At 37.1% G+C, this 12,638-nt stretch overlaps 1 protein-coding gene and 1 long non-coding RNA gene across 2 annotated transcripts; both read left to right on the forward strand.

Annotated features, from left to right (window-relative positions):
* Nucleotides 1–1,043: 1,043 nt before the first annotated feature.
* On the forward strand, nt 1,044–1,444 carry LOC124328325. Its single transcript, XR_006916264.1, has 3 exons — nt 1,044–1,111; nt 1,169–1,342; nt 1,401–1,444. It is a non-coding gene; the product is annotated as an uncharacterized LOC124328325 (long non-coding RNA).
* Nucleotides 1,445–2,282: 838 nt separating this feature from the next.
* Nucleotides 2,283–3,043, forward strand: LOC124329439 (sterol carrier protein 2-like). Its single transcript, XM_046788500.1, has 4 exons — nt 2,283–2,476; nt 2,540–2,669; nt 2,741–2,934; nt 2,990–3,043. Exons 1-4 carry the CDS (start codon nt 2,423–2,425, stop codon nt 3,041–3,043), a joined length of 432 nt encoding a protein of 143 aa, XP_046644456.1. The 5' UTR covers nt 2,283–2,422.
* The last annotated feature ends 9,595 nt before the right edge of the window (nt 3,044–12,638 follow it).

The following is a 12,638-nucleotide window of genomic DNA, read 5'->3' on the forward strand; positions in this document are numbered from 1 at the left end:
TTATTATATCCAAAGTGTGATCTTACATAATTGCTAGTGTTGATGACACCAGGGATCACTTCAAAAGGTGTCAAATGAAAACGCCGTCAAATGCAAAGAAGTTTATGTTAAATTCATTGCTGTGTCGACCTTTACACTTAGATGGTTTGCTGTCCTCTTATCGTTTTGGTTTCAGGAACTATTTACCATTTACTTCCTGTTTATAGGTAAATATCTACGAAAGGATATGAGGTTAACCGCAAAGGCGTTTTTATAAGACAACCTCAGGAAAATAATCTAATAAGATAAATATAGGAGCGCTTCCAAAAAACGGGGTCAGAGATCTTGTTAATCGAACTCAGTACTTCGTGATTAATGATGACAGAATGGTCGTGCTGGACAGAGGAGAGAGATCGCTCCAACGTGAGCGTTTCCCGATGAATCGCCCACGCACTATGTGCTTAACCGACCGATTTGGTTGGCCAATCTTGATGATCTAGATATAGAGTGTAAATATAGAGGATAACTATTATACAGTTATACACAAAGGAAACTTGGAACAATGGGGTATAGCTAGTCTAAAGAGGACGAAAGGAAGACAGAAGAATAGTTGATGGGGAAAATGGATGATGATGAAAATCTCTTAGAAAAATTTTTTGTTCTAAAGCTTCTTTTAAATTTATTGTTTGACAACATTGTAAGGAGGAATTGATATCGTATCGTCTGCTGCCTAATACTGATTCAAATCCCGTGATTTTTTTTACTGTAAACTAAACTTAAATAGAGAAAGTAATTCATCTCATGTAGATGTAATGTTTTAGTTTTTTTTTCTAAATACAATTGGAAAATGGAAGGTGATTTTGAGAGAAAGACAAAGGTAAGAGGTGCGCACTCGTTTGATTCCAAGCAGAGAACTGAAGATGTTAAAACTCAAGAAGAACTAACTTTTTCAGACATGCACATTTCTAGACAAGTGTTAGAATGTTTGTAATGCATTTGCATTAGATCAATAATACTGATAAATAATTTCAATTCTGTGTTTAAATTTATTATGAAGAACTTAACAAAAATGGATATGTTAAACCTTCACCCATACAACTGGAAGCTATTCCAATCGGGAAGTGTGGAATCGGTAGTCAACTTTAATTGCCAATGAAAGATTTTAAGTTCTGATTGTTCTTTTTGTTAGATATGGTTATTCAGTCGAAATCTGGAACAGGGAAAACTCTTGTTTTTGGAATAGTTATGCTGGAATCTATTGATCTTGAAATCAGTACTGTACAGGGATTGATACTTGCTCCAACCAGAGAGATTGCTTTCCAGAATGCACATGTTATTTACACTATAGGTTCAGAACTTCCAGGTATTTGTTTTTGAAAATTCATTGTTTTAAGTATTTAAAATGTGTTCTGTCATTTTAGGCCTAAATGTCCAGGTCTTTATTGGAGGTCTTCCTGTTGAGACTGACCTGGAAAGACCAGGAAAGAATTTGGTCAAATAAGGAATCAAAATAACGAGGAAATGAGAGTGATAGATGTTTCAAAGTATTGACAGAAATCGGTGAAAAAAAACGGATCAAACTCAATTTTTACTCAAATCCCGCCGCGTCTACAAATAGCGGCCTAGACGATCCGGGCATCCCAGGGAGAACCAATACAATAGCATCTGATGTAATATAAATCTGCATATTCTAGCCACATTGGTTTGATATCAAAACTGAACATACAGCACAGTCGATAAAGAAGGAATCCAAAAACAGCCCTTGAATGCGTAAAAGTATCGCTGAGTTAGATGTGTCAAAGGGCACACACACAGAAATATCTACGTACACAAACGGTCTGGTGAAGCACACGCAAGCACTTTTGGTCTTCTTTTGATTTGGACACTGATGGAAATGTTTCGTATCACTTTGAAAACTTCCAACTACGCAACCATTAAACTAGGATCAATAAATGGGTCTTTTCAGGTGTAAAGTTGATTCGGACTCGCCAAATTACGCCAACAGTGCAGCACAAACCTCTGTAAACTTTTTTTTGTGTATTCTCGATGGCGTCGGCTACTAAACAGTAACCTTATGCCACTTTTTACCTCTTTTTTCACTCTTTCTAGCGAAGAAACGAAAACGGTTCCGTGCCTTTCAAATGCAAATGCTAAATAGCAACACTTTGCTCATTTCATATTCCAGTTTAATTTAGTTGATAAAATATTTTTATATGCAAAGAAATTGAATTTTTGTTCAGATGCGTAGAAAAACGAAACATCTAGCGGTCGCGTAATAAACTTTGAACTCAAAAGAAAAAATATTTGTTTACTTGTTATGTCATTCATGACATTTAGTCTTGTCTCTTACCTTCGACGATAACATTCGTTCAATTGTTCATTCTTCAAAGAGTCCCCAAGCATCATTGTTGCACTATTACGCGTTTGCCCAAAATCAATCAAAATGGCTAATAACATGTTGAGGAAGGTTCTCGTTGTTGGTGTTGGTATGACCAAGGTATTCAATCAAAATTTTTACGATTATCCGTAATTTACTAATAGCTTTAATGTTTTCTTTTAGTTTGAGAAACCCGGTAGACGTTCAGACTTTGATTACCTAGACATGGTTGCTGAAGCAGTTACGAACGCCCTTAAAGATGGAAAAGTAGATTACAAGCAAATCCAACAGGCTGTAGTAGGATATGTCGATGGTAAGATAAACTGTTTAATTTAATACTTTACACATGGTGCTTCAGAAAGTTAAAATTTGTATGTATCATAGGTGAATCATGCTGTGGACAGAGAGCTTTGTATCCTTTGGGAATGAATGGCATCCCAATCTACAATGTCAATAACAATTGCTCAACTGGATCATCAGCCTTGCTGTTGGACCAGCAACTTGTGGCTGGTGGTGTTGCTGAATGTGTCCTCGCAGTAGGATTTGAAAAAATGAAGAGGGTATCTCTTACTGGAAAGGTGTGTGTTTAGTCTAAATTTTTCAGACTAGACATGATTGTTATTTATTTTGTAGGGATATGATGATCGCGTTAATCGACCCGTTAATCGACAAATTATTGATAAATAAAATTAAATAATAAATTATTGATTTCCTCCCTCCTCTGCCTTCTGGGAGTGCTGGTAGGACTTGCTATAGGATCAGCAAACTATACAGCAGCCTGGATATTCGCCGCCACCGAAGTCATGTTTCTTTACATCGCACTCGACATGGTATAATGAAATATTTAGAATTTAGTAAAAAAAAATTACATTGATCAATATTTTCCCTTACAGATGCCAACATTGAACTGACATTCTTGGAAACATCGTTCAGCTCTATTGCAGATATTACTTCAACTTTTTGGCCTTCTAAGTGGTTTTGCAATTATTTTAACCATAGCTGTACATGATAACGAGCTCAGCGAGGTCTTATAATCTCTTCTTTCTTTCTGCAGACATTTTTAGCGAAGGATATCATCGAGGGCGTTTTCATGTGAAAACTCTCTTTGAACAACTTCGAAACTTCTCCAGCGTTTAATCATATTAGTTTTCCGGGTTAGACGCATGACTCGTAATCTACAATCACATATATCACATAGATGTAGCGCTTTATTCACCCTACACACCTACAAAATTCTCTCCATACAATATTCCCCACGTGAATTACATGGCTTAGTTCTTGAGAAATTGATATCGTATCTTTTTATGCGTGACTCATGTATAAATAAGTAGACATGAATATAAGTAAACGTATGAAAATCTTTATTCGTTTTCCAATCAAACCTTGATACTTCAAGACATTCTACTCTTTGGGAATTCTTTGACTAATAATTGTCGTATTCCAATGTCCGATTCAAGTTATCAAATACAACGTTTTCAGTGACGTTATTAGAAACTAGGAAATAATAGTTCATTATAAAATTAATATAAAAAATGTACTTAAAAAAAACTTACTAAGAAAAGGACATTTTTCCTTGTAATCCAATAAGTCAGTTGTTGCCATGTCAGTGTAATGTGTTTTTTTTTCATTACTCAAAGACACCCATTCCTCCACTCTGCTTTTCTTCTCTTCAATACCGTCCCCAAGCCATACAAAGTTATTGGAATTCTGATATTCCTCGTAGTGAGTAGACAATTCCATCCTTTACATAAAGATGTAATAAGAAAAAGTTTAAATCGATCATGTACATTATAACGATTGTAAAAAGATATTACATACCAGGTGACAGGGTTGAACATTAATTTTTTTTCTGGAACTTTATCCATTTCTTTGGGTGGATTCTGCCGAGGATAGCCAGCCGAGACCCGCTTACCCTCCCTTAGCTTTATTACATCTTCATCAATTTTCTTCAATTGTATTTCAATTTTGGCATTGTGTTGATCCATAAGACGGATATAACTATAACGCTTTTCATCAGTCAATTTCTGTTTTGTTACATATAGCAATGAAGGAATTATGCCAAATACAAATAGAAAAAAATATGTTTCACTTACAGCCCAGCGTTTAATGGCTTCATCCTCCATTTTCTTTGTGAGAATCTTTCCAATATGATTTATCTGAAACCCACGCTGAAAAACTTCTAGATAAATTGTGATTGCATCTTTTTTATTGTTCAATAACACGTTTCGTTCAGCTAACAATAAGCTAATGGGCGAAATGTTTGGAGTGGATATTACAATTGGTGGTTTTTGTTTCATACTATTTGAGAAAGATTACATAATTGACAATTAATGAAGCATGTCTAAAATTTTCGATTTAAAAATAAAACTACAATTACTTGTCCACAAGCTCTGGATGACATTTCCTCAAATGTGTCTTTAATGAATCTATATTTCTTCTAGCTATTTCTTTACCCTGGAATTTTTGAAAACACAGTTTACAAATAGCACATTCTTTGTTGGGAATGTCAGATTGATCATCCATCGGCACAAAACCAAAATATCGCCACAAAACAATTCTGGGATTTGGATGATCAACGATACGTATGTTTGTTGCACCTTTCGATAATGCCATTGTTCAATTTGATAAAGCAAGGATAATTGGAAAACCGCACAGAGAAATAGTGACTCGATAAATGCCACAGAACTGTCCAATGCCACTGGAACTGTATGATTCTGAACAGAAAAAATGAAACGTGTCGTCCACTATCATGGCCTACTTAACTGCTAGGCCGGCGTTCGAGCTATATCCCCTTAGTTTAACTTTTTACACCCCATCTCCTTCGTTAAACCTAGCCGGTACACAGCACCTCTAGCGGTCAGATCATGCTTGAATGGATATTTACTATCCTTGCTGGAAATCTGACCGCTAGAGTGCTGTGTTTGTACAATGACATTCTCATACATGCATTTTATATGCATTTTTTTATATGCATTACATGCATTTTATTTTCTCTACATGCATTTTCATTGTACAATGACATTCACCGGCACAGTATACCTATCGACCATCAACATTATCATTTTTGCATGAAATAAAAAATAATATTTAAATTAGAAAAACCTTCTCCTGATTCGATTTTGGTTTAACTCCAGCTAAAACTTTGTAGCGTTCATTTAATAACAACTTTTTTCATCCGATCCATATTTCTTTTGTTTGCTTTTTGCGTCACTTAAATTTTAGTGTAGTTAAATAACTAAAAAAAGGTTAGGGATGGGGGAGGAAATAAAAATCCAAAATGTCCGTCTTGTTTTCTAAATGGGGGGTGGGATGGGTGGAGAGAAAAGTTCAATATGGCCGATTTGTAAACCCTTCCTTCTCCTACGCATAACATATTGCCGCCAAAAAATCATCCGGGAAATATGGCGCCCCATGACGGTGAAAAATGACCAACTTGTTTTCTAAATGGGGGGTGGGATGGGTGGAGAGAAAAGTTCAAAATTCAAAATTCCACCCAGTCGAGAACTTCAGTCTCCTCCTGGACGCCAGGCGAGTCAGACGTGTCCGTGCCCGTCCCGTTTCAAACTCTCTCCTCTACCAGATAGAAGCCAACGCATTTCATCTTTTTGATTTTCATTTGCAACTGAAACTTGGTGCCGAGAGACCACGCGTCTTTTCAACATTTGTGAAAACTCATTTCCAAAGTGAAGACTTAATTTTGCAAGACTAACGAAACTTGTTTGTGCTAAATCCCGTGGAAACAAACAGATCGCCAGAGATTGACGACTCAAAGTGTCAACAGCTGTTGGGTATTGTTGTGTGTGTGAGCGTCTTCTACTCTGATTCGTTCGTGTCGTCGTGAGACAAGTCAAATTTGAGCGCGGGAACGATTGTGTTATCTGTTTTTTTTTAAACAGGCTAACTTGCTAATTTGGAGACTGGCAGCAGCCGCTAACAGCTGCCATATCCTCCCGGACGTTCGTTGTACCTCTTTTCATCTGGCCATCAACCGACGACTAGCAGTTCCAGCTCTTTTTTTGACTCTCCTCTACCCGGTAAGTGACGACTCTATTCAACTATTCACAGTAGCAGCAAGCACACAAACACATTTTTCCATGAAACAACGCCCATCCGATTGTGCCCAAACACACACTTTTTTTCCCTTTTGTTAAGTGCACTAGTGGCACAGACTTGCTGATGGCATTAGCAGATAGAAAAAAAAGAGGGGGAAATTGGACGGGGGTTCGCCACTTTCTCTCTCGAGTAGAGCGACCAAGTCTATTTTTTTTTTCTTTTTTATTTTTCTTACATATCCCGTCGTTATTATTTTCGTTTGTCATTTTCTTCTCTTTTCGGAAATGTTTGATTGATTTCGATTCAACCATTCCAGGATCGGAAGAAGAATGTCAATAGTTTCATGTCGTCCTTTTTCTCTTATTTGAATTGAATGTCGGGCATGGGAAAAACGAGATCGATTCGAAACCAACAACAAAGAAATTTAGAGAGATCACTTCCGCCGGAGCACTTAACATTGTTTCCCCTCCTATAATCCCAGTTGAGGAATTTTTTTGTTCAGAATTGTCCAGCCTGGAATGGATGGATGGATGGATGGATGGAAGGGGGTCATTTTTAAATGGCCATGTCTGGGGGTCTCCTTGTCTTATTCCCCACTCCATCTGATTTTGTTTTTGTTTCTGTTTCCCCCAACGATATGAGTTTGGAAACAAAACACAAGTCAATCAGATAAAAACACACACGAAAAAGAGATTTCCAGTCGACTTTCTTCCAGGACATTGATATCCCCACCCCCATCCTGAAACACATATCGCACACGCAGAGTGTGTGTGTGTGTCTTACACGTAGGAATGCTCACCGTCACTGTCGTCTCTCTCTCGATGACTATCGACTCTGATCCATCATGATCGGCACACTCAGATTTTAAAAAATCTTTTATTTTGATTTTTTTCCCGTTGGTTTTTCGAGTTTCGCCAACAAAAGTGCCACTTGAGAAATGTCTTTTTCCACCCGGTAGTTTTTATTTTTTTTTTAATTTCTAGACGACAAGGAAAAACAAAACAGAAAAACTGTCGAAAATGTTGATGAACTCAAAATTTGATTTGATGAACGCCATTTTTATTATAGTTTGCATATGATGAGGGGACCGACCGACCGACAAAGGGATAAAAGTGCACAGCCTTCCATTGGCGACCCTTTTTATTTTTGTCTCGACTTATATTTCACCAGTTGTTACACTGTGTCTGCATGTCCGTGTGCCCATACATATGTATGTATGACGAGACGTAATTTGCGTATTGTACATGTATTATAGCGACGACGTCGAATATGATTACAACATCTATAAATGTCAGAGGGCATCGTCGTATACTTGTCAGCTCCGTCGTTGAAAAAATTATAAAGATGTTGTTTTTTTGGCTTCTGCTGTTGTTGTTATACAACCTCACCCCCTTCCTTTCTCTTTCTCGTGCGCGTTTTATTTGTCCGTGTCTCCCGAATCTGCCGTGTTATGGCCCGGCCAAAAAGAAAAATAAAGGAGGGGGATGACGATGGCGACGGCGAAAGGTCGCAAAAGTTATAGACACACACACACGGAGCTGCTTTTGTTTATTGTCATGTCAAGTGCTGTCCGAGTTGCTGTTACTAGTACTATAGCTACTGCATGTTCGTACTAGTTGTAGTAGTAGTACTAGTCGGATAATATTAGTGTCATCATATTCCATTGTGGGGTGGCAATGGGGATTTGACACACAGAGGGTGGATAGAAGGGTTTGGCATGTTTTGCATATGTACACACATTGGACGACTGGGTCGTTCCGAGACGGTCCGGATATTGTTTGGTCATTATTGTGTCTATAGTTGGACCAATTTCACTTGCGAGCTCTTATCTGATCAATTACACCATTTTTGAATGACTTTTGGTGTTTGTGTGTTCATGTTTTCTTTTATTGCTGGGCAACTGGTGATGAAAAGAAATCTGTTATATTCACCAGCTTGATTACAATCTATTATTTTTGTTTATAGGAAATGACAGAATATTTACAGCAAGATAGACTTATTTGGCGGAAAATTCCTGGATTGCCTGATGACTGTTTGACAGCTATTATCAGTACGAGAATAGATGGTAGTGGAAAAGAAATGAATTTGTCTCAACGGCAAGTCGTCTACAAAATGTAATTTTCATTTGTAAATCATTAAGTTACTTCAAATGTAAATTAATTCATTAAAATTCTAATATTTAACTAGCTCTGGAACATATGTGGCGAACAAATTCAGATTACACAAAATAGTTCAGAAAAATCCAGAATTGAGCTATCTGATTCCGAAGTTGACTTTTAGCGTAAAGGAGTATGATTCGGTTACTGCATACACGGCGAAAGGCAATGAAAATTTTCAAGCCGATGAGCTAAGCAATGTGTCTCCTAATATAAGTTGGGGACCCAATTTCAAACATAAGGAAGAATACAACAAACCAAATATCTTTTTTAACCTTACTAACAGAAAAAACAAGAAATCGAATGACAGTGAGATAACTTTGCTCTTTGAAGATGAGACAGAATTTTTTAATTATTCTCGGAATACGAGTGATGAAGTATTGGAACAAATTGCTCTTGGTATGATGAATGAAAAATTAAATTTTGTTGCCAAATTTGATTTTTTAACATTTTTCTAATTTTCTAGATCTTCTACAATTACCTAATGACAACGACGATGCAGTCGAGCAAGAAATGGACGTTTATGAAAAAACTTGTAAGGGGACAATGGCGTTCAAGTGTATTTGGAATTTGCAATCGAACCAGCTAAACAGCAATGGAATTTGCGATATGTGTCAGTTTGTCTGGAAGAAATGTCATCATTCCATGTTGGGACAACTACTCTTCACGGAAGGAATCAAGCATTCAACGCAATACCTAGTTGAAACACTTACATGGTAAAAAATAAAAAAAAAATTTATACTATTCAAATAATCATAATAAACCAATTTTTACCACACAGGACTGTACTACCGGAAGTAGGATTAAAAATGTTTCTACAATCTGAAGATGCGTTACCGGCAATGATTTTGCCAACAGTTGTTGGTCCTATTTGCAAGAAATGTGAAAGAAAAACCGCGTTTATATGTGATAGCGAAACGGAATTGTGTGAACGCTGTTATCATGGGCACCAATTGTTGAATTCCGCAAAGGCGCAACCAAGATATTTTTATTTTGATGAAGAACAGAAGAGAGATAGTTTGACATTAGTCTTCACATGCAAACGACATTCCGGTGGAATAAAAAATGTCTCAACCGAAGCAGATATTTTCCAAGAACTGGAAGATTCATTCATAAAGTCTCAAAGGTATGGAATTTTTTGTTTGATGGCGGTGAGAGAGAGAGCGTTCAGATGGTCGTGTGGCAAAAATGAAATTTATAATTTTTTTTTTGTTTTTTTAGAAGTGATGGCCCATTTGGTAAAGTAAATCGTCCTGGATATCCAACAAAAATAAAATTTGCAGGAAGATTTAGTGCACCAATGGCTTGCGCAAAGTCTCCAATATCGGAAATGAAATCGGAAACACCTAATTGCGACATAAAACCACTTAGTTCCTTGCCTGATTACATCATTGGTAGCTACTACCCGGGTGATAATGTTGTTATTCTTGTTTCCCAACCAGCAAGCTTAACTATCTCCCCTCAACACATGGTAAAATATTACGTCTTGTTAAATTTAAAAGTTATATTACAGTTGGCATTTGATGCTTTATTCTTTTTTAGGCAACCTTTTTGAATGGAGTATTTTTGCGTGGCATTCCGGATGACAGCTTTTACATTTTTTGTCACGGATTACGATCAATCAACCACATAACACCTAGATATGAAACTGTCGTATCTTGTTGTGATTTGCTAACCGCAATTAGAAACAACATCACGCCCTGTGGGCTTCGTCCTCAAGTTAACGCATACATTTACGAAATGTTATTTGGTAATATGGGTTTTTTAAAGTAATTTTCATTTTCATTAAAGTGAATAAATTTTTCCCGTGATTTAAAGGGGTAGAGGCTCGTAATAATCAGCCAACAGCAGGACGAAATACGGCAGATTCGACAAAGGAAATTATTTCTTACTCACAAGAAAACCGAAAGGTTAGTGACACGATGACAATTAATTTGGCTCAATTACTTTTATTTTTTAAAAATTCATTTCAGAAAGATGAATTGGAAAACTTTAGAGACGAATTCTGTTCCTTGTCTACTTGCAAAGCCAATCTTGGCACAACATTTGCTTTGAGCTGTGTTTCATGCCAACAATGGTACCATGGAAGTTGCGCAAATGTGACGCGCGACATTGCATATGCAATGGAATTAGAAGGTTTAGAGTGGACCTGCAATGTATGTTTAGAAATATTAGGATCACCCGTTTAAAAAAAAAAACAATTACCTGAAACTAAATAACTTGATCCAATGATTCCCTTCACTTCCTCAACAACTAGCCCATGGTGCAAATGGTCATAGTTTTAGGTGATTGAGGAAAAGAGAGAAAGACCAAAAACAATAGAAACAAAAGGCTCATCGTTACACAAAACGACAACACAATGTTCCCAACCCCTCGTCAATACTTGCCTTTCGTTGTTTGGTTTTTTTGTCGTACGTCATTTCTTTTTCAAAACTATTACCTTTAACGATTTTTGGATTTTTGATTGTGATAAGTTACACTCATTATTTTCCATCTCAGCTCCCGGTTTTCAATGGTTTTCTTTTTTCTCCTCTTATTCGATTTTAAAGGGGGGGAGTGTTTTCGTCCTAAAAGTTTTGTCCTCTCATTTATTATGTTTTTTTTCCTTCTTCTTTTTCGGTGCCCCTTCGACGTGTCACTAGCGATTACACCTCGGCGTGCAATCTGTTTTGCCTTTGTCTGGCTTGACATCCGCGTAAAGCACCGGAACAACAACCCCCCCAACAACTTTTTCCCGTTAATGAAACAACCAACTGTTTATGTGATTCATTTTTGCTACTCTCTCTTACGAAGTGCCTTTCGTGACTTGATCTAGATAACAGAAAATAATCCATTTTTCCTGAACCATTCAGCCATTAAAGGACCTCCATTTACACAGTGTCGAAGAAGAAAAAAACCAAATCATCTGGAAAATGTTACCTGTTGGTGTGTGTGTGTTTCTAAGAAAAACTAAGAATCCGTCCCAGCTATACTATTCATCTACAATCACTACATGTATAATGGAACACTTCTTTCCGTTTCCCAATTTTTTTTTTAATCCTCCTCTATTTTTTCGTGTCCAAAATTTTTCCCTCACACTGTATCTGTGCCGGGTTGGTTTTTTGTATCGAAGTTGTTCCTCCGGTTGATTTTGGTCAAACATGTTTCATTCCTACTCGTCCTAAACAAGGAAATACAACAACCAAGTAAGAGAATGTATTGAGTCGATTATATGATATAGTAAAACCTTGATTATAAAGGCATAGGGGTGGAGCCATGCACTTGTTTCTTGAGGGGAGACGAATGTAAATGTAAAGAAAGAAGTAAAATGGAAGAGAAGAGGAAATGTTAAAAGCACTTGGGACAAAGGCTATCCTATCAGGCTCTTTATTTTGGATGAAGCCGATAAATTAATGGAGGATAGCTTCGCTGATGATGTCATGTAATAACCGTGCTTAATTAATCCAGATTTTTAAAAATATTGAAATTTACTATTTCAGGTGGATATTTACTCAGATGCAGCTTACTAAACAAGTTTTGGCAGTCAGTGCCACGTATCCTGAAGTGTTAGCAAACCTGGTTTCTCGCTATATGCAAAAGCCGTCATTTGTGCGTTTGGGTCATCATCAACCTACTGACCATTCGTCTTAGAGTAGAAGGTAGTGACAGGACGAGGGGACGCGAGTTTCTCCTATAACAAGCTATTATCACCACCGAATTCTTTCATTCTCTACAAACACACGTGGATAGCCTACATATATGTATACATTCCACCTGTAGTTTGGTATCAGCAGCGAAACAACCGTGAAGTTTCGTCATTTATTTTATCAGCTTATACAGTTACGCTTTACTCGGTTGACAATTGCTTCAACATATTTGTGGTATTAACTCGGGTCTTTGGGTAAATAATAATCAAAACGTGAAGGGAACTGATGAACGTTCTGTTTGTTGTGTAAAAGATGGCGCATCCGTGCAGAAGGACTCTGAAATCGCCGCTGTCGGTACTATAGGACAGAAAAACACACATGGCTGGGAGCCAGTAAAGTAGCGACTTGTTTTTCTTTATTGATTGTCGTTTTTTTTTTTAATGTGTC

The sequence above is a fragment of the Daphnia pulicaria genome, chromosome 3 (genome assembly GCF_021234035.1).
Source record: "Daphnia pulicaria isolate SC F1-1A chromosome 3, SC_F0-13Bv2, whole genome shotgun sequence".
In the NCBI taxonomy this organism is placed as follows: domain Eukaryota; kingdom Metazoa; phylum Arthropoda; class Branchiopoda; order Diplostraca; family Daphniidae; genus Daphnia; species Daphnia pulicaria.

Bases quoted from the DNA above. Each gene is read 5' to 3' on its own strand.
- LOC124329439 (XM_046788500.1), top strand. From the start codon at position 2,423: ATGGCTAATAACATGTTGAGGAAGGTTCTCGTTGTTGGTGTTGGTATG. The intron at 2,477-2,539 runs GTATTCAATCAA...GTTTTCTTTTAG, and splicing joins TTGGTGTTGGTATGACCAAG to TTTGAGAAACCCGGTAGACG. The intron at 2,935-2,989 runs GTGTGTGTTTAG...TTTATTTTGTAG, and splicing joins GGGTATCTCTTACTGGAAAG to GGATATGATGATCGCGTTAA.